At 52.1% G+C, this 27,718-nt stretch overlaps 1 protein-coding gene across 2 annotated transcripts; it reads right to left on the minus strand.

The window, feature by feature from the left end:
* On the minus strand, window positions 1-27,706 carry ITGA3 (integrin subunit alpha 3). Of its 2 annotated transcripts, XM_020914155.2 has the most exons (26): window positions 27,057-27,706; window positions 19,646-19,770; window positions 19,245-19,321; window positions 17,229-17,478; window positions 15,610-15,696; window positions 15,053-15,260; window positions 14,398-14,594; window positions 12,387-12,475; window positions 12,125-12,261; window positions 11,876-11,962; window positions 10,920-10,987; window positions 10,710-10,846; window positions 9,987-10,136; window positions 9,803-9,900; window positions 9,374-9,521; window positions 9,022-9,090; window positions 8,362-8,441; window positions 8,178-8,255; window positions 7,570-7,672; window positions 7,280-7,462; window positions 7,011-7,133; window positions 6,225-6,338; window positions 5,209-5,307; window positions 2,605-2,730; window positions 2,129-2,270; window positions 1,208-1,380 (listed from the first exon to the last, which is right to left on the minus strand). In XM_020914155.2, the coding sequence occupies exons 1-25, from the start codon at window positions 27,260-27,262 to the stop codon at window positions 2,160-2,162; spliced, it is 3,150 nt and encodes a 1,049-aa protein (XP_020769814.2). In that variant the 5' UTR covers window positions 27,263-27,706; the 3' UTR covers window positions 1,208-1,380; window positions 2,129-2,159. The 2 variants fall into 2 exon arrangements, with proteins under 2 accessions (XP_070335415.1, XP_020769814.2); XM_070479314.1 differs by lacking the exon at window positions 2,129-2,270 and having other exon boundaries at window positions 1-1,380.
* Window positions 27,707-27,718: the final 12 nt, after the last annotated feature.

The following is a 27,718-nucleotide window of genomic DNA, read 5'->3' on the forward strand; positions in this document are numbered from 1 at the left end:
TACAAACAGGGAGCTGTTTACTGGTTGCTGTGAGAAGCCTGTACACAAAGAAGGCACAAGGAGGGGGAGGGGGCTCCCCTGCTACAGTACCATGGAAGGGGGGAGGGGCTGAGGAGGGGTCCTGCCAACAGGCCGGGGTCAGGACAGGTTTTCTGGACACAGCTCAACTTCTAGAATGGGCCACAGGCGAGAAGGCAAAGCTGAACTGGCTCCAAAAGCCAAGGAGAGCCAAGAGCTCCACTTCTAGGTCTCCAACCCATGGTCAGTGAGGGCAGAGTGGGGTCTGGCTGATGGGGCATGATGGGGCTTCCTCCCTGTTCTACATTCAAGTGTCGCTCCCTCTGTGATCGCGTGGAGATCCCGCCAGGCCTTCAAGGCCAGGATGGTAATGTGGGTGAGAAGTGGTATCTGCCCTGTATCCATCCATCATCTCCTTGGCCCAGGACCGGTCCCCACTCTACTGAGGATTCCATCATGCTTCAGAGCGGTCCCAGCACAGCATGTCCCGGCTGCCTAGCAGCCTGTCCACCTCTGTTTCCTCCGGCTGCGTTTCCTACTAGCACGCGGGATGGCCATGGCTGAGTTCAGAGGTTTTCTCAGCAATTCACGAAAGAAAGCCACCCTGGGAACCTTCTTTCTAGTTCATTCTGCTCTTGGTTTGAGCATGCCAGATCCTGTGAACACCTCCTTGGACGACCTCAGGCAGGGTCTCCACTCTTTGCCATGGGTGCTAGGAGCTGCACTGGGGGTCTGGTGGTCTGCTCCTTGTCAGTAGTTTTCATCTCGAGGTCAGGGTCAATCCAGTGCCTGTGGCTCATGACGGGTCCAGTGTGAACAGAGGAAGGGTCGCCCATTGGGGGCCCCTTCCTCCTGGCTCTGGCAGAAGGCCTTTGGCTTGGTTTTGGCACTCGTAGAGGCTGGGACACGCATGGCCATGCACCATTCGGGGTGCACAAACACAGTCTACAAGCAGTGGGACCCACATGTGCTCATATGTGTCCAGGGCACAGGGCTGCAGTGCTCAGCAATGTACGGGCCACGGCCCCAGCCTTCCTTCAGGGAGAAGGCCATGGCCACATAGCACGTGCATGCACTTGAAAGGTGTGTGTGCCCGAGCCTGCTGGTGCCAGCCAAAGGCAGTGGCCCCTGTGGTCTGTTGGGGCTTAACTTATGATAAATAGAAGAAGGGGACACTGGGGGAGCAGGGTGCAATCAGGGAGGATATCAGTAGTATTGGCCCCGAGTCTGCCAGCTGGTCACCCAGTGCTTCTTGGTAGGCAGGGTGCTCCCTGCAGGTGGGTAGCGCTCCTCCTCCCGGATCCTCACTGCGTGATACTTGGGCATGATCCGGTAATAGCGGGTCCGCTTAAAGAAGTCACACTGGAGGAGGGGGAGAAGAGGGAGGCCTTCAGAAGAAAGCATTTACAACCAGTGGGAAGATGTGCCCAGTCCCTTCCTTCCTCACCAGGAGGTCCTCAAAGCCAGGACCCCTACCCAAACACAATGCCATCTCCCTGCCCTGAGACGAAGAGGACAAGGTTCCCCACCCCAGACCCCAGAGGAAGGAGGAGCTGAGGAAGGCAGAGAGGAGAGGGAGAGGCAGATGGAGTCAGAGGGGCAGTCACCTAGACTGCAGATGGAATGGCTAGGAGAGGTGGTGATCTACAGTGACCACAAAGTCGGGAGGGGTCAGTTTGTCAGCCCAAGAGACTCCTAAGAGGAAGAGTGCTGGTTCCCAGGAATAAGGGCTCTACTAGTTCCCTCCTTCTCTGGAGGTGGGATGGGGGTATGGAATCACTCTGAATTCTGTCTTGTGGCCTACAAACATGGGGCCTAGCCTTGACCCTTTCCAATCCCCAGAAAGCATAAGGGGCACAGGGAGGGTTTATGGCTCCCTCTTGAGGTCCCAAGTCCTTGAGGGACTCAGTGGGGAGGCTGGTGAGAGCAGACACCCCGAGCTCTCCCAGGATATGGAGGGGAGACCGACAGAGTAACCTGCTCTTTGGGGGTGGTGCTGGGGACAGAGTGAAGTGCAGACAGGGCCCATAAGGGAAGAGGAGCAGACAGAGAGAGTCAGAGGCCCCAGCCAGCTGGGGGCTTGGGGAAGGGGGCCCGGAGGCCGCGTTACCCAGGTGGGCCGGGGGTGGGGGCTGCCCCCCTCAGTAGTCTTCCGTCAGCCTCTCCGTCTCTGACGGCTGGCTCTTCATCTCCGCCTTCTGCCTCTTAGCTTCATACAGGGCGCGAGTGCGGGCTCGCTTGAAGAAGCCGCACTGCGGAGGGGAGGAGGTGGGGAGGGGCCATCAGGGGGAGCTGGGGGGTCCTTGCCAGCAGCACTCGTGAACTGGGGCTTAGGGCTGGGGAGCCTGGATGCCTGATTCCCAGCCCCAGCTTGGTGATGTGGCAGGAGCCAGAGCTCCTGGTTCCCCTTTCAGCTTGCAAGTCCCCCCATTAACCCAGGACTGGGAGCTGGAGAGAAAGTGGGGAGGACTTGGGTGATGGTTGGGTGAGATGGACGTGAGGAATGAGATGAAGGGACAGTTGGTGAGGGTCTGCTGGCAGGGGGTCCCAGAGTGGGAGTCCCAGTGGCAGGCTGGGCGTTCTAACCTTCCACAGCAAGAGGATGATCAGCCCCAGCAGCAGCAGCCCGGCACTCACAGCCACAAGCACCAGCCACAGCTCGATCTCAGCCGGTAGCTCCTCCACCAGGTCAGAGTCAATGTCCACGGAAAACTGGAAGGGGTGAGAAGGGGCTCAGCCGCGTGTCCACCGCCTCAGGCCCTGAGCTCATCCTTCCTGTTTCGGCTAGACCCAGGACCGTGCTGTTTGATTTACCACCTGTAGGGGGCACACAGGGACTGGAAAAGCCCCTGCCAGCCCATTGACAGGAGCAGATTTCTCTATCCACCCCTTTGTCCTCGAGGCAGACACCAAGATCTCAGATCTGGGAGGCACCCTGGAGTCTGGTTTGTGACCCACACATCCAGGCTTGGGTACCAGCTCCATCCTTCACAAGCTGTGGGACCTTGGACAAGTAAATTCACCTCTCTGAATCTCCATTGATCGTAATGCCTACCTCATAGTATAGTAGAGTGGCCGAAAGTATGGGTTCTGGAGCCAGACTACCGTGGTTCAAGTCCTAACTATGTTATTCACTAGCTGTGTGACCTTGGACAAGTCACTTAACCTTTCTGTTGTTCATCTGTGAAATAGGGAATATACTAATAATATCTGTATCATAGGTTGCTGGGAGGATTAAATGTGTTTGATATGAGTAAACTGCTTTGAGAAATACCTGGTATAGAGCAACACTTCCACAAATATTTACAAAAAAATAGAATGCATAGCATATAGTACCATTTTTTCTTCCCCTACAATGAAGAGATATATATATATAATATTATTATATTACAGGTTTTATAATAGTTATTATACATATTTTGCATATATATACATATATATTTTTTAAAGGTCCTTTGTGTGTGTTTAATATTTACTTATTTGGCTGTGCTTGGTCTTAATTGCTTCATGTGGGATCTCGTTCCCTGATCAAGGATCAGATCTGGGCCCCCTGCATTGGGAATGCAGAGACCTAGCCACTGGACCATCAGGGAAGCCCCTGCATATAAACTTATATATAGAAAAATATTTTTCTGACTGTACATGATTATTTCTTAAAAAGTTACTTTTATTTCATATTTTAAAATGTCTATATTAAACATATATATTTTTTCAAAGTAATTAGCCTCCAACTAATAAAAATAAATGAAAAAATGTACAAAAAATTTAAAAAAATAAACATATATTTTTTTTCTTTCACATAAATGGGATCTGTGTGTACTATACACACTCTTCTGTGACCTTTTTCATCATCTTTCGAAGTCAGTTAATAAAGATCAACCTAATCTCTTCTGACGACTGCACATCATTGTAGGAATGTGCCAGAATTTATTGAACCAATCTCATACTGAAAGACATTTAGATTGTTTCCAATTTTCTGCCATTATAAACAATGCTTTAAAATATCCCCATATATTTATGTTTGCAAATTTGTCCTATTAGCTCCTTGATATATTATCATATGCAAGATCAAAGGAAATGTACAATTAAAAATTTAATAGATATTGACAAATTCATCTTTAAAAAGAATCCGTCAATTTATATGCCAATCAACAGCATTTCCTTCTACCTTATCAGAACAAGATAGCATTCTTCTTTTTAATATTTTCTCATATGATATGAAAAAAATCTTACTGCTGTTATATTTCACCATACGTACATGCCTATTGCATGCCACCCTTTCTCTTTACATGTTAAAAATATGTCTATCAATATTTTGTCATATATGCTATAAACTTTTTAAAAAGCAATATGTCTTTTGCCCTCTTAGTTTCTTTACCATCTCTTTTGCTGTATACAGATTTAAAATGTCATAGAGTTGAATTTTTCAAAATTTTTTTGTGATTTCTGGGTTTAATAAAACAACTCCCTCTCCCCATAATTAAAGATTATTATTAAATTATTTCCTGAATTTTCTTCTGGTATATTAGGGTTTTTTTCCTACATTTAAATATTTAATCTAACTCAAATGTGTTTTTGTTTATGGTGTGAGGCAGGGGTTTGTCTTTAGTTTCCCAATACTACTTAATCATCTATATTTTTCTCCTGATTAAAATGCTATCTGTATAATAAAAGGAAATTCCTATTCTGTTCCATTGATCTTCCTGGCCCTTCCTCTGCTACCTTAGTTTATTTTAGGAAATATACGATAATGTATTTAACCAACCCTTCATTCACCTCCTATACATTTCCCTTCTAACCTTTTCATAACAAATTATTAGCAATTTTGTGGTATTTATTTTTCCATATATAACTTAGAATCAAGTTTGGGAACTTTTTTTTCAGGTTAGCACAAAAATGCAACATCTTTACATGCAGATCAAATGAGCTCAAGTAGAGGTTCTCAACCCTGGCTGCACAGTAGAATCACTGGGGGTACTTTTAAACATACCAGTGCGGGGGTCCCACCTCCACAGTCTCAGATTTCATCACTTAGGGGTGTAGTCCAGACACCAGAAGTCCTCCAGGGGATTCCAATGTGCTGCCAAGACTGAGACCAAATAACTAAAGTATGTGGAAGTGCTCTGAAAAGATGCCCTGTGCTCCCATGCCCTGGCCAGGTCCTGCTGTCTCCTTAACACGCTCACTCACCCGCACTGTCTTATTCTCCATGTTGATGGTGGGGACGCTGGTTCGGAGGAACAGGGTGGCCCAGCTGGCTACCCTGACTCGGTCAAAGTCTCTATAATCCTGGAGGGGGAAAGGGTGAGTCAAAGGAAGCAGTTGAAGTCCCTCTGAGCCTCCTTCCTGCCCAGCCCCCAGGATACTCTCCCTCCACAGAGCATCTTTAAGCATCACTCCAAAGGACCTGACACCGGGCCTCTCCTCTACACACGAATGCACATCATTCATTCATCTCTGTGTCAGGTCCTATGCTGGATTCTGGGGACAGCAGGGACAGTGAAGGTCACAGTCTAGGTCTGGCCTGCGGGCTCAATCTGGCCCAAGAGATGCTTTTGTAAATAAAGCATTTCTGGCACACAGACACGCCCATTCACCAGTGTATTGTCTGTAGTAGCTTCATGCTACAATGCAGACTTGAGTACCTACAACAGAAAGCGCGTGGCCCACAAAGCTGAAAAGAGATGTTTAATCTAGTCATTCACAGAAAAAGTTTGGTCTAGGTCGGCTGGCACTGCAACCCAGAGCAGAGTGTGCTAAGTGGCATGTGTGGCTTCTGAGAAAGTTCTGTGAGTGTCTAGATGGGAAAGGTCATTGTCAGCTACAAAAATCAGAAAAGATCTTGCTGGTGGTCTCTGAGGGAGACTGTGAAGGCTGAACAGGAGTTTACATGCAGAGGTAACAGATGGGAGCTGGCATCCAGGGAAAAGGAGCAGCACGGGCTAATGCAGAGAGGTGAGAAAGTAATGGATACACAACAGAATAAAGGACACAGGAGATGTTATTTTATGGAGACAAAATGATGTCATGTCCACACATGGATGCATGGACTCTGACAGGGCACACAGTAACAGGTGCAGAACCCAGCATGCATCCATCTCCATGCAGTCACCGACAACACTCAGGTACACACGTGTGGTCTGGCCTCACCCGCTCCCTGTTGCTCTCCCAGCCCGGGGTGGGTAGCAGTTGAGACCGGCACTGACCTCGATGAAGGTGCTGTTCCACACTCGTGCCTGGATGGTCACGTTGGTGATGACAGGGGCATCAGGAATGGGGCACTCCAGCCACACACAGTGGGTGTGGTCACTGCCACAGCTCTGAGATAGGCAGGGAACACAGACCCAGACAGTCTGGGTCTCTAGATTCTCCAGACTTCGCTCCAGGCTTTGTCCCAACTATGGTTGAAACTGAAGGGGCCTGTCCTCATCCCTTCACTCAAGCACATTCCCCGCCAACCCTGCATTTATGTGTTTAAGGCACATTTTTTGGACCACGCATACATAGATGCCAGCGATATGGAGAACAGGAAATCTGGTCCCTGTTCATGTACATGGGGCCCAAACCTGAACACCACCTTCCCACACTGGGACTTTGTTCCTGCTGGCTTCCTCCCCTGGGAGGCTACTCCTCTCTCTCCACCCAGCTAGGCTTCAACTTGCTGCACAGGTCTGCTCCCTCCTCCCTTCCGACAGAGGGCGCCCTGCACCCTGTCTTCATCTTGTGTCTCCCCATCGCTAGTTCTAATGTCCAAAGCTTTGAACAGCTATATAACCCCCAACAGGCTGGGGTTCCTGGAAATAGAATCAGGGCCTGTGCTTTTGGTTCACCGTACCAGCTGCTCCCCAGCACAAGGCAAGGGCCACATCTCCACATCAGACTGGGGTCTCCTGGAGAGTAGCACCTATCTCTCTTCCTTTGTATGTCTTGAGGTGCCCACTCACCCTATGATAGGTGGGCATACTCCCCCCAACCCTGCCCTGGCCACTCACCAATTGGATCTCAGACTTGGCCTTTTTGGCAGCAGCCAGAGTGACAGGCGGGGGGCCTTGGCCTCCTCCTGGGTCCAGTTGTCGCCGCCTGCGCTGTGGAGATGGCGGCTTGTCCCCAGGAACCTGAAGGGGGTAGAGGCGATTTATTGGCGGAAGGAGCAGAGGTGAGGAGAGGAGGAAAGGGCAGGGAGAGGAAGATGCTGGCCTTTCTGCCTTGCAGCTAGCAAAGGAAATGGGCCACAAGTGAACGCTTCTCCTGGTGTCCTTACAGAGAGAGTGAGGTTGAGAGGGTTGATAAGATCTCCAGGTGGCCAACAGTGCCAGGATCCATTGCCACGGACAGTGATCTCCGTGGGGTACAGCAGCCACTTTCCATTGCTGACTTCATAGGGCCACTCCAGCCCCAGGACCAGGGTCCCCAGGGCTGCCAGCCCTTCACCCATTGGGCCCACCTGTGAGGACAAGAGATGTCACGGCTACTTTCTCCTGGGAAACCACCTCTGTCTCACCGACCCCCAATCCTCACACCCTCTGACCCTGGACCCAGAGGTCCCTTTACCTGGAACTCGTACTTGAGGGGGCTTCCCACATCCTCCACAGTTTTCATGCCAGACTCACCCATCACTGTCCCCCCAAAGAAGCTTTGTAGCCGGTGATTCACCCTGGGGGTGAGAAAGAGGCTGGAGTGATAGGGGACAGTAGGGGCCCTTGCAGGGGGTGGGTACCAAGGCTAGCTCCTCTGTACAGCTCCTCTGACAGCAAGCAGACCTGAGACAAACCCCAGCTCTCGCATTTACTAGCTGTACAGCCTTGAGCAAATAATTTAACCTCTCTAGCCTCAGTTTCTTCAACTGTAAAGTAAGGTTAATCTCTTAAGTGGGGTCACTGTATCATGGGGCCATTTTGAGAAGACAATGAGATGATGTATATAAAATCATTAGCACAATGGGCTCTCATGAAATGGTAGGGCCACACCAACACCTTCGCCCCAAAGTTGCTGATTCCTCCACTGCTAGCTGCTCTGCAAGGAGAACAATAATAGTAACAATAATGACAGTGATGTTGAGGATACCAGGCCAAGAGAGGTGTGTCAGAGGAGCTTGGGAGACACCTTAGGGAAGGGAGGTCCAGGCTCCTCAGCAGGCTGAGGTTCAGGGCGGTACCCACATGCTGAGTGAGGCCTGGAGTGTGTAGTCCACCAGCAGAGGCAGGGTCATGGGCCGTAGGTCATCCTGGTGACTTGACCTGAGGAAGGAATGCAGGGGGTAAGGGGAGGAATATGTCAGCTGAGGCTGGGGGGCACCCAGAATACCTTCATTCCCATATAGACTTGTTTCTTGAGGTCACTCACGTGGAGAGCTGCAGCTGTGCCTGGAGTTCCCCTGTGTGTAGGGTCACTCCGATGACCTCGAAGGCAATGAGTAGCTCCATCTGCCATAAGGGCAAGAGAGGCAGAGATGGGTGTTTGAGGCCAGGTGGGGGTGATGCCATGGGGAAGAGAGGGGCTGAGTGCTGTGCTAGGAATTTGGCTCTCTGGTCTCCACCGCCCACCTGTCTCCACTATTCCACCTTCCTAGCCTCATCTGCCTCCCTCTTCCCATTCTTTTCTGTTAGTAATAGCTCATGTAGCTCAATACTTCTGAGCTACATGACCTTGAGCAATCACTCAAGCTTTCGAAACCTATGTTTCCTTTCTGTAAACCAGCACCAACCTCCTCAGAAGGCTGTGAGAAATATATAGAAGAACTGGGCTCAGGGCCTGGCACATGGCAGGTGCTCAGCAAAATCAGTTTCCTTGCCACCACTTGCTCTAGCTTTGTGCATAGCTCCCTAGTGGCTCCATTTTTCTGTCTCTGGGTCTCTCCCCACCCCCTATTGCATCCCTCCTCCCCAACTCTAGCTCTTTGATTCAAGGAAGCCTGGGAAGCAGGCAGGCAGAGGGAGGATAAGGAATTCATCAGAGGAGGAGACTTGTACCCACAGCCCTGGGAGAGTACAGTCGGGCACTCACCCTCTGGTTCTGTTTGAAGGGGTTCCCCAGCTCACAAACGATGGTTTCATTGGCTTGGCAGGCTCCAGGCTGAAGAAAGAAGACAAATCACATCTAGGTGGTCAGACTAAGGCTTGTCCCATCCCTCTCCTGTGGCAGAGGGCCAGAAGCCCTCGAGGCTTGAGAACTGGGTTCCCCTAGGAGCAGAGACGCTGGAGGCACCTGAGGAGGCCCAGCCCAGAGGACCGTAGTCCCCTAGACGCCCCCTCCCCCCAGTGGGTGGGACACGCGGCAAATGACAACACATGTATCTGACATGTACGAAGGATGCATTGGGTCGTGGTTGGGCTCTGAGGAGGCAGATGGCACTCACGGGGCGCACTGAGGACAGCAGCAGGGACGGAGACACTTCCAGGGTGAGGAGCGCCTCATGGGCATCTTCCCCAGCCCGCTTCCGGCTTGGGGTGTTGGTCACGTTGATGCTCAGGAGCAGTTTTCGGAGGTCTCTCCTGTACTGGAGCCTGAGAGGGGAGGAGAGCCTCAGACTGAGCCCAAAGCCCTGCCCCAAACTGTTAGGCTCCGCCCCTCAGAAGAAAGCCCTTTCTGGCCAGGGAAGGCCAAACTTATGGTTCTTGGCTAATTAAAATCCCTCCTCTCCCTCCGACTTGCCTCTCTGAGACCCCTCCCCTCAGGTCTCAACAGCTCTCTCCACTCTTTCCGACCAATAGGGCCCCGCCCCTCAATTTCTGATAGCCAATGAAGTCCGGCCCACCTTGGCCAACCAACCCCGCCCAGAGCGCACCTGCTTAGCCGCTGCCCCAGCTCAGACACGAAGGCTGCCCGCATCTGTAAATTGCTGTCGCACCTATTGTCCTGCCCGCATTCCTTCTGGAACTGTACCTGTGGGTGGGTGGAGGTGTGAAGGGCCCACCATCTATAGCTCTCCAGGCCCTTGTCCTTCCGGCCCCGGCCCCGGCCCCACCCACCTCCGTGTGGTTCTCCAGAGCCTGCGCTTGGTTGAGGACCGGGTAGGCGTCCAGGGACCCAAGACCCAGTCGGGGGCGATCAGGCAACCGCAAAGGTAAAGAGTAGTTCATGGAGATGGTGATGGGTCGGAGTTTGTCGCGGACGTTGTCCTGGGAAAGGAAGGTGAGCTGAACCCAGCTCTGCACTGCCCTCCAAACCAAGTTGTATCCTCATACAAACTTAAACCCCTAGGGAGGAGCTGTGCGCCTCTCCCTCAACCCTAAAAAACCCCTGTAAGGCTGAATACCCTCTGGTCTGCTCACCAAACTGACCTGCTTCGGTAAGATGTGGCTCCTCCTCTCCAGAGACTCCTCTGGAGGAAGATTGAGCCTCCCTTCATTCCTGGGCTCCCCAAGTTGAGTTTTCCCTTTTCACTCTGATGTCTCAGAGAGAGCCTGAGCTTGTCCTCGCTTGTGGATGCCTTTCCCCAGAGACAAGCTAACAATCTCATATACTTCTCTTTGGCCCACATCCTGGCTCCAAAGGTCTCTGTTCTCTACCATGGGCTGGGTGTTGAGCCCTGTAGCCTCCACTTACCTATGACTTTCCAGGTCAATCCACAACCTCTGTCTCTGGAGAGAACTCATTCCCTCACCCTTGACCTCGGGGATTCTCCTGGGTGCATGGAGTTACCTCCTCCTGGGGCCATGGAGTCAATGTACCACCCCTCACCCCTCCCTCACCATCAGGAGCAGCTCCAGCATCTGGCAGCGCATCTCAGGCATGGAGAAAAAGCCATGGAAGACAGCTGACTGGCTGCGTGCAAAGTGGAGTCGGGGTGGGCGGCGGTCCCGGTCAGCCTCCAGCGTGTAGGCCAGGGCTGTGGGTGCACAGGGTGGTCAGCAAGTGACCAGGTGAGCATGCCTCCCCTCGCCCTACAGCCCAGCACTCACTGATGTTCCGCCTGTAGTTGGGGTTCCCTGCACTCTGGTTGTAAGCAAAGCACAGCTCCACCTGTACACTGTTGAGGGTGGGGGACATACAGAGGGTCAGGTCACGGTGGAACCCAGATACCCAGGTCCCATCTCTCACCCCATTTACTGGGCAAGAGGAAGCAGGGTCTTTGGGGGAAAGGCAGGGACAAAACTGAGGAGTCTACAGAGCTGGGCTGGGGTGTCCCTGGTCTCTTCAAGCCATAGAAAACAGGGTTAGAGGGCACCAATGGGGAAGCTGAGGTCCTGAGACTAAAGGAGTTGCCCGAAGCCAGGTGTTGGCCCAGCCAAGTCTTGGGCAGGATCCCCAGTCCAGATCTCTTTCCCCACCACCCGCTGCTTCCCTACTTCATCTCCCTCAGCTTTCTGATCCATTATCCTCATTCACTAATAGACCTTGGGGTCATCACTGTCATTATTGTAACCATCTTAGCAACTACGCTTTTTGAGCACTTAGGATTTACAGAGTACCATGCTAAGGGCTTTTTGTACATTATCTCATTTGATTATCACAATGACCCTGTAAATTGGTTTTTTTTTAATTAAAAAATTTTTTTACTGGAGTATAGTTGCTTTACAGTGTTGTGTTAGTTCCTGTGAATTGGTTATTATTATTAGCACTCCCTAGAGCCCATCCCTACCATTGCAGTGGGCAAAACTGGAATCTGAACCAAGCAGCCCAGAGCTCCAACCACCATGCCCTACCTGCGCCCCCCACCCCCACAGTTCACCCATTAGCAAGGAATCTTACTCTTTAATGAGGTTGAGTGGGGAGGGCAATGCTTTCCCAAGAATCAACCCTTTAATGGTGGGGTATCAGGAGTTGCCAGGGAAGGGTTTTGAAAGCCAGGGTCCCTCCTGGGCTTCCCAAACATCAGGAGGAATGAAAAGGGCAGACTGGGGCCAGAGGGTCTCACCAGGAGGTGGCCGTGCAGAACGCAGGGTCCAGTATGGATGGCCTGGCTACCAAGGTCTTGTAGAGGATATTGATGACAGGCCGGGCCCTACAAAGAAAAACCAGACATCAGTGCCTCAGGCCTGCCCCAGGCCAGGCCAGGGTCTGGGCTCAGGCTTGATGGACCTGATTCTGAAGGAGGACTGAGCTGAGGCTCCATGCAGACAGGGACAGAAGAGAGAGGCCCCCATCCACCATTGCCCTGGCTCACCTCAGCAGCACAATGCGGTCTGACAGGCTCCCCACCAGCAGGTCTGGGTAGAAGTTCTCATCCACGTCCATCTGCCCACTCAGGGAGTAGCCAAAGGTGGTCAAGCCAGGCAGTCCAAGCTGCTCTCCATGGATTACCTGGGGGCGGGGGAAGGTGGTGGGGACAGGCTCTGGGGAAGGTTCCAGAGAACGAGGCCCATGGGGAATAGGCAGGAGTGCGTGAGGAAAAGGAAGAAGGTGCCTCTGTCCCTGGCTATCTGTACCTGCTGGGGCAGTCTGAGGAGCCCCCTGGAGCTGCCATGGTAGATGTACACTTTGCCCAAGCCCTCGAATGGGGCTCCCACAGCAATGTCTGGGAAAGAGAGAGAGTTCAGGGTCACCCCGGTTACTATGGGCCCCACGGTTTTCCAGCCCTGTGCTGCAGGCCACAGAGCCCAGCATGGCGTGACCTCCCTGTCAAGCAGTGCTCAGAGCAGCAGGGGACAGAGTTCTGTGACTTAGGATTAAAACTGGGCCCATTAGGCACCCAATTGCCTCCTTTATATATGGGAAATTAGGCCCAGGAGAGGAAAGTGACTTACCAAAGTCACACAGCAAGCTAATGTCTCAGGCAGGTCTAGACCCCAGATTCCTGACCACTGGCTATTTGTTTTCCCTTACTATTGTGCCTTCCTTCTCCCCTGTCAACTGCCCCTCCAGACACCTGGTTCTTCTCATGACATTTACCAGCAGGGTCACAAAAGCAGGTGTTCCCCATTTGTGACTTTGCCGGATAGTTAAACACTCATGTCATCCAGTCCTCACGGAAGTGCTGGCAGTAGGTAATACCGTCCCCACTTCACAGATGCGGAAATGGGCTCAGAAAACTCAAAGTCGGACAGCTAATGAGTAGAGAAGAGGCTATTTGAGCCTATGTCTGTCTAACAGTGGGGGCTGGGATTTTCATCACAACACTATAACTTTTCTTGCTAAATTCTAACCATTATTTCCACAGAATAACCCCCAAATGTTTTGTCTTCTTAAAACTTTCTAGTTTGCTGCTTTTGATCTGATAAGGCCTAGGTAATTAGAAAGTCAAGCTTGTAGGAAAAGTAGGCAAAGGAAGAATAAGTAGGTCTTGAGTGACAGCTGGGCAACTCTTGGATCAGTAAGTGCTTGGGCTTCATTAACTGAACTTTCTAGCACCTATTTTGGCTCTTTAGAGGTTCCTCTGCCTTCCTTTTGGTTTTTAGATATATTCTGGGAAATTGAGGTTATCAGAGAAATGACTTCTAGATAAGCCAGGTGCTCCCATGGCAACCAGGCTAAACCCCTTGATTTATCCTTCTCCTTGACATGCAAGGTCTGATTGGTCTCCAAGTCCTACAGAATAGTAACTGGCATCCCCTATATCCAGAACTTCTACTGTGTCCCTGTGCTTAACACCCACACCTGGTATAGTATATATATACTTAAATATTTATTTATTTGTTTGTTTATTATTTATTTATTTATTTGGCTGCATCAGGTCTTAGTTGCAGAATGCAGGTTCTCTGGTTGTGACATGCGGGCTTAGTTGCCCCTCAGCATGATCTTAGTTCTCCGACCAGGGACTGAATCTATGTTCCCTGCACTGCAAGATGGATTCTTAACCACTGGACCACCAGGGAAGTTCCACACCTGATACAGTAATACTATATTATTTTTTAAATTTTTAATTGGAGGATAATTACTTTATAATATTGCATTGGTTTCTACCATACATCAACATGAATCAACCATAGGTAATACTATATTCTTGATCTTAATATCCCTAGCCTTGCTCCCCACCTCCATCCACCCCACATCTCCCTCCAGAATCATCTTTCAGGGTACCAAGCTATCATGTCACACCTCTGCCCTCAAATCTTTTTGGACACCCCTCTACCATAATCCAGCACAAAGCCCTAGTTTTGCTGCCTGGTTTTCAGTGTCCACCCCACCCCTACACTACCTCTCCAGCCACATCTCTGATGTGAACACCTCATACCCACTATACATCAGCCAAAGGTACCATGCTCACATTTTGCCCCTTCTGTTCCCACCACTGTGTACACTCAGCCTGGCCTTTGATGCCCAGTGGTATGTGCACTGTTCCAGGAGGCCTACTGAGCTCACCCCTGGGGGCTCCCTCTGCACTGCTGTGAGCTCCTCAGACCTGGGCCCGAATCTGTCTCCTTTTTGGGCCCCATCAAGCCTGGTATGCAGCTGGCTCTCTCTCTCAGTGGGTGCTGGGGCGGGAGTGTTGGCTCATACCCTGGAATCCGTCTTGGTTGATGTCACCAATGCTTGCCACAGAGAAGCCAAAGGCGGAGCGACTGGGGCCGTGAAGAAGGAGGGAGGGGTGGTTGGGGAAGGAGGTGCCTGCCTGGTTCATGAAGATATAAACTGCACCCCCTACTTCCTCTTTCCGCTCGAAGTAATAGGGGGCACCCACCAGGAGGTCCTGCCACCTGCATAGGAAAGAAGGAGGGGGAGATGCAACACGCAGCATAACTGTTATTTAGCAGACACAACTGTGCCAGGCAGGGCACACAAGTCTACAAGTGATGCCTCTGGCCATAGGTTGTGGGAAGGACATGGAAGTGTCAATGTGACTGATCTAATAGAAAACACAGGTTGTGGAGAAGCCATGTACACACAGATCACACCCAAACAGCTCATATCCACTAGGGCCATATGAATGACAGGCACAGACAGTGAGATGCAGGCATCATGAAATTGACATGCAAACACCCAGAATCCCATAAAGTCTGATTACAAATCAACATGCAAAATGGATTTGTAAATTCCTGCAAACAACAGGCAAAAAAATGTACAGTTGCAAACCTCTATTTCTCTGCCCTCACTCGTGCAAGCCCACCCACTCATCATTCTCCCTGGCCACAGAGAAATGTCCCTGGATTCTCACCCATCATTGTTCAGGTCTGCCAGGGCAATGGCACTGCCAAAATAGGCTCCCACCTGCGTGCCCTCCAGCACCTGCCTCCTCTGCAAGTCTCCACCTGCTTCCTGGCTCAGCAAAAAGACAGCGCCCACATGTTGGTGCCGCGGGGCGCCTGTCACAATGGTGATGTTTGTGGGGTGCAGGATGGCACTGCCCACCTGCATCGTGTAGCCTGGGATGGGGGGAAGGTGGTCAATTGAGACTCCAGTAAGGTTGGTCCCCTTGTACTCTGGTCATCTCCCAGTATCCCCAACTATCTTCTATTCCTCTATTCTAAGTTGGGCAAGAAAGTGGACCTTGGATGCCCAGCCCCAAGCCCTGACTGTACCCTGACCATGAACTCAATGAGGGTCATGACTCTGCCTCTGGGGGGAGTATACAGCTGGTGCTCAGGGTGTGCTATCTGAACTGAATGCTACTGGTCTCGGTGCAGCCTGGCCTCTCTGCTCCACAGGCACCAGTGTGCCAGGGACTGAGCCCCCTTCTCCTCCCCACCGAAGGGCCACTACCACTGGACTCACCAATATAGAAGTTTCCTAGGTCCTCTGGGTCCTTGTAACTATATTCAGACAAATCCCAGTCCTTCCGCTGAATCATGTAGCTGTTTCCTTCACAAAGATTTGAGGAAGGGGGTATATAAGTCACCACTCCTTTCCTCCGCCATGTCCAGCCCCCCCTCCAGATGAGGATAATAATAACCCCTTTGATCTGTGAGTACTTTGCCATTTGAAAATCACTTACTCTTTATTTTAACAATTCTGAGCTAGAACGATGACCCGCATTTTGCTGATGAGAAAAGTGAGGCTCAGGGATGGAGAGCTAGGGATGGAGGCTCAGGGATGTCCAGTCATGGCTGGAATCCAGTCATCTGGGTACTGGCATACTATCAATAGATGACATTTTCCCCACCCTAGACAACGAAGCCAAACTCACACCATTATCTTCTCCTAATCCTGTCCCCAGACTTGGGCTACCTACTTTCCCCTGTCCCCCAGCTGCTGCTGGAGAGAACCTTGGCCCTGCCAAGGAGTGGGAGGCAAGACTATCAGAGTGAGCAGAGGCCTCAGCCTCAGGTGAGCCCAGAGCTGTGACTATGCCCTGGGCAACCTGTTGGTCAAGAGGACAAAATAAATAAATCATTGGAATGTAACATACCACATAAGAAACATAGTCAATAATAATGTAATCACTTTGAAGAGTGACAGATGGTTTCTTGGCTTATAGGGGTGATCATTTTACAATGTACTTAAACGCTGATCACTATGCTATACACCTGAAACTAACATAATATTGTACATCAACTATACTGCAATTAAAAAAAAACAAACAAGATTCTGGGCTCCCTCTGCTTGTTGATTCTGCAATAGTAGGTGCAGTAAGGGAAAAGAGGTCGCTGTTACTATAGCCTGTGGTGGAGAGAGGCAGGTGGAGGCTGTGTGAGCTGTCAGACACCTAAAAGGCAGTATATGGTGTGGCAGAATCAAGCATGAGTTTTGATATAAGAAAATACTTTGCAGCCCTCTCAAAAGATTGCCTTGTATGTACTGACATGAAAGCATGTCCACAATTTTTATTGATACATGAAGAAGTAGAAGAACAATACATTTAAAATGATTTTCTGTGTGGGTATGTGTGTTTCTTAAGATACCTATATATTCTAAAACAGGTCTGGAAGGACCCACAAGACACTTAGCAGTATACGTTGGGAAATGGGACAAGGGAGATGTGGGAGAAGAAGGGCACTCTTCCTGTTTATTTTACTGTACCATTTAGTAGTTGTACCAGGAATATGTTTTTATTTTTTAACAAGTTTTTAAATGGTTAACCTGGCATCAGATGGACCTACATTCCAATACACATTTCAGGACTTATTATGGCCTTGGGCAATTTATTTTACTTCTCCAAGGCTCAGTTTTCTGTAAAATGGGTATAATAATTCTTGCATTTTAAGATTAATTAAGATAACAGGTCTACCTCTGGTACCTAGAAAACGCTTTAAAATAGCACAGGTCGAGGTGGTTGCTGATGGTGGCAAGGGCATGCTCTCCTCTGCCCTCTTGTGTGGAAGCTCTGGCAGGGTGCCTCAGGGCCTAATGGGGTGGTGGTCTCTGCTCCTCTTCCCTTCCCCCACGGTCCCCACCTTTCCAGTTGTAGGCACCAGGAGCGCCAAAGTACACGGTGTTTCGGGTGAAGCCGCCGCTGGTGCCCAGCTGGCACATGCCTGTCTCCAGGTAGTCGGTGTTGCTGTTGCACATCTCGTTGTGGTAGGTCTGCCAGTCATCCGTGGTATTCAGCTCCAGGTCGTTGCCTCTCACATAGCACTTGCCCACCATGCGCCGCTGGTCCTCTAACCCCGACCACAGCACTTGGGTGTAGCGGTGGGCACAGACCTGGGGACACCCCCCCCACAACACACACAGCTAAGCCCGCAGCAGGGACTCAGGAAAGGAGTCTCCATGGCCCCGTGCACCTCTGCTTTTGCAGGAGAGGAGTGGAAAGCGGTCTCCGGCTTTTCTCTCTTCCCACGGGGATGCCTGGACCTGCATTGCCTTTCCAGAATTCTGAAACCTGCCCTGAAGGTTAGGAACACTTTTTGGAAAACCAGAAGGTACTGGATTTGAGAGCAGCTTGGAGATCTCAGCAAAATAAAAAGGGAAAAGGATGAGGAGATGTGGGTTTCAGGTTCTTGGGTCTAAAAGGAGCTAGACACAGAGCAGGTTAGGAAGTTGCTTCTCTGTTGTCCCCTGATGATCCTGCCCTCTTAATAAATGGATCAATATTAGAATAACAACAACCACCACAGCAGCAGCAGCTAATACTTAAGAGTGCTTATTTACTTAGTAAGTATATGCCAGACACAAGTCTGAGCTTTTTGCATATTAATTCTCTTAAGCCTCCTACCAGCTCTATGGGCTAGGGATAATTACTTCCTTGTTTTAGATAAGGACACTGAGGCACAGAGAAATAAGCAACCTCACATCTAAGAGAGGCAGGGGATAGTCAATCCAAGGCTGTTGGGCTCTGGGGTCAAGCTCTTAAGCACCAGACTGTGCTGCCTCTCTCGAAGCTTCTCCCAGCACATGAGAGGTGCTCCATTAAAGTTTATTGGGCAAATCAATAAGAATAAGGTATTTGTAAAACAGCCAGGGGCCAGAGGAAACCCAGAACCAGGCCTAGTTCTTGTTTGCTTGTCTTTTGTGTCCCTTTTCACCTGTGAATCAAACTTATGCTCGTGCTGGCCCGAGTCTGTCCCGAGTCACTGGGAAGTTTCTAGTGTTGGCACGCAGGACATGCTCACTAAAAACGAACTGAATGAATGGACGGGCAAGTAGAAGACTGTGGAAGGACCCAAGATCTGGACTGACTTAGGTGGAGCCCTGGACCCACCATCCTTAATAAGAGACTAGAAAATGAGTTTCAGCGAGCTGGTCAAACCCAGAGCTTACGACAATGTCAAAGGTGACAGAAACCACAACAGTGATGACTATGGGGGTGACAAGTTACTGAAAAGGAGTGCACTGTCCAGACTGATGTAAGTATTCTATTTCTTTAATGGGTGTTGATTACTTGGGTTTATAATTTGCCAAAACTCAACTGAAACTTAAAATCCGTATATTCACTGTATGTAAATGTTACATAAATTTAAAAATGAAAAATAAATTGTCTATCTGGGACTCAAAAATTGAGATCCCAGGGGCCAGCACTGACGAATGCAGGCTGGAGGAGAGAACTGACAACAGGGAGTGGCCCCCAACCCAAGCCGGATGAGCTGGGGCAGAAGGGCTGTGCTTCTTCCGTCAGCTGGCCTCCCCAGAAGGAGTGTGTCCAGGCCACACTGCCTGAGGCTCTCTCTGCCCTTTCCATCTTGTAGTCCCCTCAACTGATTCCCACAAAGGGTGAGCACCGCCCCTACCCTGGGGTGGGGGGAATGGGTGATTCAGAAGGGACCCAGGCTGGCCCTTGGGAGAGCGCCAGACACCCTCCCCATCCCCCCGCCACAAGTGCAGGATGAAGGGACACACATGCACATGGAGACATACAGCTGCAGAAATCGACATTTGCAAGCTCATGCACCAAGGTCCCTTCTGCTCTCTGCTTCCCTCTGCAGCTCCCGGGAGATGAAAGGAGGGGGATCCGACGGTGAGCCCTGACTTACCAGGACTCTGCCTGCAGGGCCCTGGCTGGCCACAGTCACGCCGAGCCACATGTCCTCAATGATGTGGTTAGGGTTACCTGTGGGCATGAGAGGGCTCATGAGCCAGGGCACCTCATCCCATCCTCTGGGCATCCAGTGCCTTCAGAGGGCAGGAGTTGGTCCCTCCCAGATCTCCCACTCCAGCAGGGCCACCCTCCCTCCCTGCCTTCCCCAGCTCATCACAGTCTGAGCTCCACAAACCCCATTTGGTCCCACTCTTCCCTAGGGCTCCCTCTTCCCAGGTGGACAAGAAAGCACTGAAGCTGCCCAGCTGAGCCTTCTGTCTCTTCTAGTCATTCTCTCTGTGCTACCTCCTCCACCAGCCTCCTGACCCAGCACCACTTCCTAGGCCCTCTTCTCACTTTTCTCCTTGATGTCCATCCGCTCACAGTCATTCTTGTGGGCAGTGAGTGGGCACAGATACACAGCACCAGTCCGGTTGGTAGAGCCATCAGACGCAAAGTCCCGGGGGGCACCAGCCAGGAGCCTGGGGGCAAGAAGGTGGTAGACTCAGGCTCACACTCGTCAAAGCCTGCTTCAAACAACTCACTGCTTGGTGTGCATGTACCGAGCATCTGCTCTGTGCCAGGCTCTGAGGGCAGGAGATGAATGGCTACGTGCCCCTCCCTCGAGGAGTGCCCAGGGTGGGGAAGGCAGGCAAGGAGACAGATACCTGTGGTCAGTGTCTCATGAGAGGAAAGCAGGGTGCAAACCAGCCCCGACTCTGCATGGAGGGCAATCAGGGAGGCCCACAGAAGAGTACCTTGGCCTGAGTCTGAGGATGCTGCCCAGGGCTCACCAGGTAAAGAAGGGGAGGAAGGGCACTGCAGGCTGTGCCTGGTCTGGCATGTGCAAGAGCCAGGAATCGTGAGCAAGAGGGTGACTCAGGGATCTGCCAGGCCCTCAGTACAGCTGGAGGCCAGACACATGGGGAGGAACAAGAGGGCAGGGTGAAAAGAGAAGCTGTGGAGGGATTTTAAGCAAGGCAGAAACATGGCAAGATCTGGGTTTTGGAAGGACTGTTTTGGTATCTGACTGACATAAGCAGATCTAATTTGGGGAAAGAACGCTTGGCTTCTGAGATGAAGGTAGATGGGAAAGAAGATGGCAGCGTTGTCCTGGTATAAGATTTAAACTCTCAGAGATCTGAGGAAAGGATGCGTGAGGTGGTGGGGAGGGGTGGATAGTTGGAGGCGTGGGTCCTACCTCTTTCAACCATCGGAGGACTTAGATCTTGAGGTGGTCTGAAGAACGTGGGCAGGAAAGGACTACTGACCCCAAACCACAGCTGGGTGAGCTGAGTCAGCAGGGTCCTTAAGTGATCCTGGGGTGTCTTCTGGCCCCCTTTCTACCGTGCTGAGACAGATTTACGAGGTCTGGGGGTGATGGCAGGAGAGCAGGGTACCTGACCCTTTCGGCGGAATGGTGAGCACGAGAGTGGGGGTGAATGAGGACTGTCAGTCACTTTGTCCCCAGTCTGCCTGGAGCCCGTCTTTAGGGATGCCACCTGTAGGTCCCTACAAGGGTTCTTAAGGGCTCTAGCAGCCCATCCCATACCAGACAGGTGACTAGAGGAGAGGAAGGCAAGTGATCAGCCTTGACGTATTCTCTCAAAAGGTAATTCTTGGACCACTAGAATAAAAAATCCCTGCGATATTTGTTCAACAGGCAAATTCCTCAGCCCATCACAGACAGCCTGAGTTGAATCTGAGGGTAGAGCCCTGGAACATGCATATTTAACATACACCCCAAATATTCACATCGCAGTTTGAGAGCCCAGCTCTACCACCCCTTGCTCTCCCAGCATCATCTGTCTGCAGCCTTTGGATGTTCTGCCAAGACCAGCTCCTCAATCCTGCTAGACCCTGCCTCCTGGGTGGCAGACATCTCCCAGATACTCCTCCATCTGCCTCGGCAATGCTGGTTCCTGAGGCTCCCAGCTCAGAACTGGGGTGCCAGGCCTCCTGTCAGAGCCTGGATATGCAAAACAACAGCCCTGCCCGCAGCTCCTGCCTGGGACCTGACAGTGAGGGCAGCAGGGATTGGGCAGGGCCAGGCCTGGGCATGCCAGGGCCTGGGTGCCTCCACCCACTGGGTGTCAGGAATGTGCTGCCTCGGGGTGCCGTGAAGGGCCTGCACCTCACACCTCAGCTCAGACTTCACCCTGGAGAACAGTTCCTGAGGGCAGGGGTGCAGCTTCTCTATGCAGGGCAGGGCGGGCAACTCTAACAGAAGGGCTGGCAGGGGACCAGCATGGCAGCCAGGCCCTGTTAGTCATCCTTGATCTGGGCTGAGGCGGGTACCTAGTGAGCCCATGGCCTCACCACCTGTAGACATCTGCCCCCAGTGTGCCCAACAGGTGAGAGCAGGGAGCCGCTGCCCATGGAAAGGGAATATTTCAGCCTTGGAGCTGAGGGGTCTGGTTCTAGGTGTCTTCTGCCTCCAAGGACAATTTCCTTTCCCCTCTCTGAGCTGTGAGTGCCTCATCTGTAAAATGGGACTGCAGCTGCCCCACCAGCCTCCAGGATTGCTGGTGGAACAGTGGGTTCATTCTTTAGAAGGGCCTTCTGACTATGAAGCTGAGAACCATGTGAGCACTGTGGTTCTGCTTTCTTGTGGCACCAGGATGGCCCCAGCACACCCCAGGCCTTGTTCTGGGGACCCGGGAATTTCTGCCCTGCCAGGTGAGGGCATCTAAAGCAGAGTGCACCGAGCAGACTAGTTCAGGTGTGTGGATGCGGCAGAGGGTGACGAGGAAGTAACACTTCGGGGGCCGAAGGGTACCAGGCCATCAGTCAGGGGGGTGGGCTACTGGCAGCTGGTCATTCGAGGGTGGGAGCTCAGATTTGGCTGGAGGTAACAGCTGGGGGTTGGCTACAATGACCTTGGAGGGGTGGGTCCAGGCCTCAGTGGGCGAGGGGTCCCTGGAGAACCCAGATTGCATTCCAGGGCGAGCAATGCAAGGGAAGTGTTGCTAGGCCTGCTGCTTTCCAGGCCCAAGTTTAAGTGCTGGAATGGCTGAGGAGCAGGTGGCCACACCCTCCCAGCTGCCTCATCTTAGAGGGAGTGGCTTGAGGGACCCCCTCCAGTTAGCCTCCTGTGGTACTGAGAAGGCAGAGCTGGGCATGAAGAGCAGTCAGACTGACATAAAACCCCTTACTACCTGTACCCCTCTGCTCTCACCCTGCACCAGCCTGTGCCCACTGAGGGGAAGTGGGGCAAGACCCTAACCCCAGCCCTGCATCCCAGGCCCCTCCCTCCCCAGAGATTCCACAAGGTGCTCCCCCCACCTCCCTGGAGTATTTTTAGCTCCTACTTGGCCCGCTTAGAGGCCCTTTAAGGCCCTCTGGCTCCCAGCCCAGGATCCAATGGATCCACAGCCAGAGGACTGGGAATAGACGGAGGGAGGAGGGTATGCCGAGGGCCGGGTCCAGCTTCCTCCAGCCACAGTCAGGTGTGGGAAAATCCAGAGGGTGGGAAAGATCTTTTTGTTGCCGTTGTAAATGAATGTAAGTTACCAAGCAAATGAGCACACTGTTCCTGCTGTTGGATCTGGTCCAGATCAGATCAGATCAGAAGCTGATCCCTCCCAGGCCACCACTGAGGTCACCCTCTTGGCAGCGGTCAGAAGCGGGATGCAAGGCAGGATACTTTGTTCAGCTCTTGCAGCAAGGGAGAAAGGAGATTGGATGGCCTCTCTCCTAGAGTCAGGCTGGGCTGGGTGGGAGCTGGTGCCTCTCCAGGTGGTAGGGAGATGAGTAAAATGACCTCTCAAGAGCTTTCAAGCAGCTGCCTCTTCACCCTACTTTTTGGCTCCAGCCACACAGCCCCTCCTGGCCTTTGTAGAGGCCCCTGAGCTCCAAGTCCAGAGAAGCCCTTTCTCACTCTTACCCCTCACACCCCACACCCCCCCACATCACTCTTCCTGGGGCAGATCAAAGCTAATGCAACAGCCAAGTAGAAAGCAGCAGAATCAGAGAAGGCTGGGGAACAGGGCCCAGGGGTGTCAGGGCACCAGTTGGTTCACCCCAGAGAAGTCTCCCTGGGGCATACTGGGGCGGGATGATGTTCAGAGAAACAGCCCGTAAGATTCAGTTTCCCAGATTCATCACCTCAGGCAGGCACTGGGGTGGCCCCAGCGGAAAGACTTCAGTTAACACTGAGGGGCCAGCGAGTCCAGCACTCAGGCCATGGGTCCCCATGCCTTACTCCTTTGGCCAGAAAGCCGGTTAGGGAGGGTTCCACTCCAGCTCTGAGTGCTTGGGTGGGGTGGGGTGCAGTGGGGTAGGGGGCAGCTCTCTGATGCCTGAATCCCAGCTCTGTGCCAACCCTCTGCCTGAATTAGCCATATCCCCAGAGGCCGCTCCTGTGTTAGCTGAAACACTAGCCTCTTCGTCCTCCCCAACTGCCCCCAGTCCTCTTTCCCCTCTGGTGACTCAGCCTAGAATCTGAGCACCAAGCTGGGGAAATGACAGAATGAGAGGACAGGAGAAAGAGGCCTTGCTCAAACCTCCAATAATAAAGAACAAGACTGTTTTTCTCATTTCTTCTCCCTTTCTCTGGCTCCTTAGTTATTTTTTTCCCCACATCTGATCCCTTAGGGCATTTTTCATGTCCTCTAACCTCAATCCCCCTTATTGTAACCACCATCCTCTTCCTTCTTTGTTTAGTTCTGATCAAGCCCTTTCTTCATTTCTACAAGATCAGGCTGCCCCTACCTCCCACCCAGTTTTAAGTGCCTTGGCCTGGTCTGGTCATTGGATAAAGCCAGAGAAAAAGGACACTGCGCATCCAAACCTTCTGCTTGCAGCCACAGCTGCTCTGCCCATTTCCTCTGGCACGAGCCTTGCAGGCTGCCAGGTGCCTGCCCTACCCAGGGAAACATGTTTTAGGGGAACAAGTAAGCCTGGTTCCTGCCTACTTCAGGTATGACCTCATTTTCCTGGAGCTGTGGCCACCCCTGCCCCAGGCTTCCCAAACACCCTCATTTCCAGGCAAAGGCCCCAGAGGTATCTCCCATAGTCCACAAGGTCAGGTCAGACCAGGACACCTAGATTCCCAGGAGGGAATGACAGAACAGGTACTGGGGGAAAGTAGGGGAGGTCCGTGACCATCTCCCAGAGGAACAGTCCCTCTGCTTCCCCAGGGGTCCTCACGTATCTCACTAACAAGCCCAAAGCACCCTGGTCCTCTCCCCTTCCCTGCCCTGCTCCTGATCACCAGGAAACCGGAGATTTCAGAGACTGGGAAATTGGGGCCGGGGTTAGAGTAAGCCTCTGATATTGTGGGCATGGAACCACAGTCTAAAGATGAAGGTGATGGGGAACAAAGACACACTTTTGTTTTTAACCATTACTACAATAAGGCCTTCTTTGAGAATATAATGAAAGTTATGCTTTTCCGTCCTCCTGGCTCTAGAATAATGCACAGGCATGCAAGACTTTGCATATACTTTCCAAGGTCCCTGTATCTTCTGAAAATCTGCAGGGAACTCCAGGCTCAGACTTTGTTCAGGATCATGAACCCTCCCCCATTTTCCAAAGGGACTCTGAAGCTAACAGAATATAAGACTGCCACTTGACTTGCTGGTTCCCCTGAGCTGTGTACTCAGGCAGCTATTTACATCTGGTCACACAGCAGGCTGCAGCTAAGCCCAGCTGGCCCAGCTGGTTCTCCCAAAGGGTCATGGGGCAGAATTCAGTGAGACGAGGAGACGAGCCAAGATGTAGAATCACCCCTGGAAAGACTGAAGATTCCCAAGTGAGTCACCCAGAACACTATCTAGAACTACCTGTTGTTCTGAGATTCATCAGTTTTAGAAACTTCTGGGCTCCTGAAAGGCCTAATGCCATCTCTAGATGCCCAGGAAGAAAAGTAAGACTCCTCCACTAAGTCACCTTGAGTGAGGCCCTTGGTTAGCACAAGAGCCCTCAGCTGATGCAGTATTTAACCCAAATCATCTCCTTAAAACCTCACTATTACCCCCATGAAGAAAGTGCCCTAATATGTGAAGAGTCAGGTATTAGTGACAGATTCTAGATGGGAAACTGGTCATGGGATTGGGAGCCTCTTCTTTCTCCACAATGCCAAGTTGCCTTCTATAGACCAACAGAGGCAGGAAGGCGTATATAGATCCAGGCTGAACCCCTTTCTCAGGAAAACAGGCCTAGAAATATCCTGTTTAAGGTCACAGAGCAGAAAATAAAAATTTAAAAAGGCTGGGGGGTGGGGGTTAGGGAATATTGCATATTACAGAAACTATTATTTCCTCCAGCTTTTCATTACCTACCCTTGCTTTTCTGATGTTCTCTTTACACTACATTGCCTTATATCATGTTGATTCAGCATTGAAAATCTGAAAATCTTTTTCTGGGCTGGGGCAGAAAAAGCACTAAGATAGAAACTTAAGCTGATGGTCACTTAGAATCTTGAAAAGATGGAGTATTGGCTAAGGCTAGACCACGGCTGCTGGGGCCGGGCTGGGAAGGATGTGGTAGCCCCAACTTCCGCAGAAGCCAGACGGAATTGAGGCCAAGGAGGCAGGTAGACTGGGCAGGGGCTGGGCCAGCAGGGCAGGGGCCAAGGCTGAGGCAGAGTCTGGACTTTGGACATTCCAACTTCCTCAAGTTTCTGCAGGTTCCAGCCAGAATTGGGAAAGGTTTCAACACACCCTTTACCTGATCACGTCCTCTTGCTCGGCAGGGTCTGACATCTCAGGTCAAACAGAAGAGCCTGCCTGTGCTGTCCTAACAGCCTTCCCTCCTGGACAGCCTCACCTTCCCCAGCTGCCCTTTTCCTCCACCTGCCAACCTCAGCACACTGAGCCCACGCAGAGAAACTTCTCAAACTTGGACATGCTCCTCTGGGCATGATATAGGGTGGGGGGACAACATAAGCAGCTGGATGTGTCTCCTTCCCATCTCTCTTCTCTGTCTAGCTCTTTCCCCTCCTTCTCCTTGCAGCTGCTGGGGAAGGAGAACAGAAGAGAAAAACACTATTTCCCTCCTGAAACCAAAACAAACACACTCAGGGTTGAAGATTCAACATGAATCCGTGGAATGCGAGGAGACAGAATCGTCTAGTGGGAGGGCATCACTGCTGGGGGTGGGGGTGGGGTGCAGGAAACCAAGGGGGAGTTGGGACGGCTCCTCCTCTCACTGCTACTTCTGCATCCTCAAGGGGTCTGAAGGAGCGCCTGGACAGCTCCAACCACCCAGACTCGCCCGTCACCTCTCTCTCCAACCACCAAACACTTGAGAAGGCCCTCCAGTCTGGTTCTGCGCAGGGTGTGGCTGGCGGGGCCACACACTAAGTGTGAGGTGGGGGCGGCTTAAGTGCATGTGCCCGTAGGTGCTTCCGGGAAAGGAGAAAGGCGTTTATCTTGCAGTTTTCCCCAGTTCCCAGCCCTGGAGAGAAGAGGCATTCGGTCCACTAAATTCCCGGTTCATTGAATGGGAGGCGTCTCAGGAAACGGGGACTCCACTTTATTCTCAACAGAGGTTTATAAGGCTGAGGGGCTGAGTCTAGACAGGTTCTGGCCAGGTCAGCACTTGCAAATGATGACTGCCCCCATCCCACTTCCAATCCCTCTATTTCCCGCCAAACTTCAGCAGCAGGAGAGCCGCCTAGGTCCCCGCTCTCTCAATCTTAGCTCCCAAAAGCCGACGGCCTGCGAGCCTGGAAGCCACCGGGCCCTGGGGCTCGGACTCAGCCCGAAATCCGCATCCTGTGCGCACACTCTTTCTCCCACCCACTCCGGCCAGTTTCACTTACAGGTAGCGCTGTTGTCGCTCTGTCTGCCGATGGAGGGCGACCGAGTAACCGAAGAGGCTGCCCGGGTTCCCGGCCTCCTTCACCACCAGGAATCGGGTGTCCAGGTTGAAGGCGGAGGCGGCGCGGTTGCTTGCGGCCACCATCAAGGCAAGCGTGCCGAGCAACGGGCGTAGGACGCCGGCGGCGCGGCTGGGGCCGGGGCCCATGGCTGCTGGCGGGAACCTGTCCCCTGGCGAGAGCGCGTGAGGGCGTGGAGCTGGGAGTGAGGACCTGTTCACCTGCTCCCCCGCGCTACCGGAGAACGCTCCCGCCGGCCGCGTAGTTAAGCCCCGCAGCGCTGATCAGTTTCTGGCCCCCAGACTTGGTCAATTTTACATCCGCTCACGGTCTGAACGCTCAGATTTCCCTCGGAGGTCCGAGGGGCTGTTCTCCCGCCTGCACTGTCCCGGGTCACCGCCCCCCTGCCCTGGGCACCCTGCCCCCCAGCTCGCACCGGCCGCGCCCACTTGGCCGCAAAGTCGCCTCCGATCCGGGTTCGGCGGCAGATCTGAGCAGGCAGACCGGTCCACCGCAAGGAAGACTGGAAGGAGGGGGTGTCCCCCCCGCGCGCGCCCCGCCTCCCCACGCCCAGGCCCGCACCTCCCCACCTTGCGCGCCCAGCC

This window comes from Odocoileus virginianus, chromosome 17, assembly GCF_023699985.2.
Source record: "Odocoileus virginianus isolate 20LAN1187 ecotype Illinois chromosome 17, Ovbor_1.2, whole genome shotgun sequence".
Taxonomy (NCBI): Eukaryota; Metazoa; Chordata; class Mammalia; order Artiodactyla; family Cervidae; genus Odocoileus; species Odocoileus virginianus.

Coding starts and splice junctions, on each gene's coding strand:
- ITGA3 (XM_070479314.1), bottom strand. CDS start 27,262: ATGGGCCCCGGCCCCAGCCGCGCCGCCGGCGTCCTACGCCCGTTGCTC. Junction 9,901..9,986: donor CTCTGGAGAACCACACGGAG/GTGGGTGGGGCC, acceptor ACCCACCCACAG/GTACAGTTCCAGAAGGAATG. Junction 7,463..7,569: donor CCCTCAAGTACGAGTTCCAG/GTAAAGGGACCT, acceptor TTGTCCTCACAG/GTGGGCCCAATGGGTGAAGG.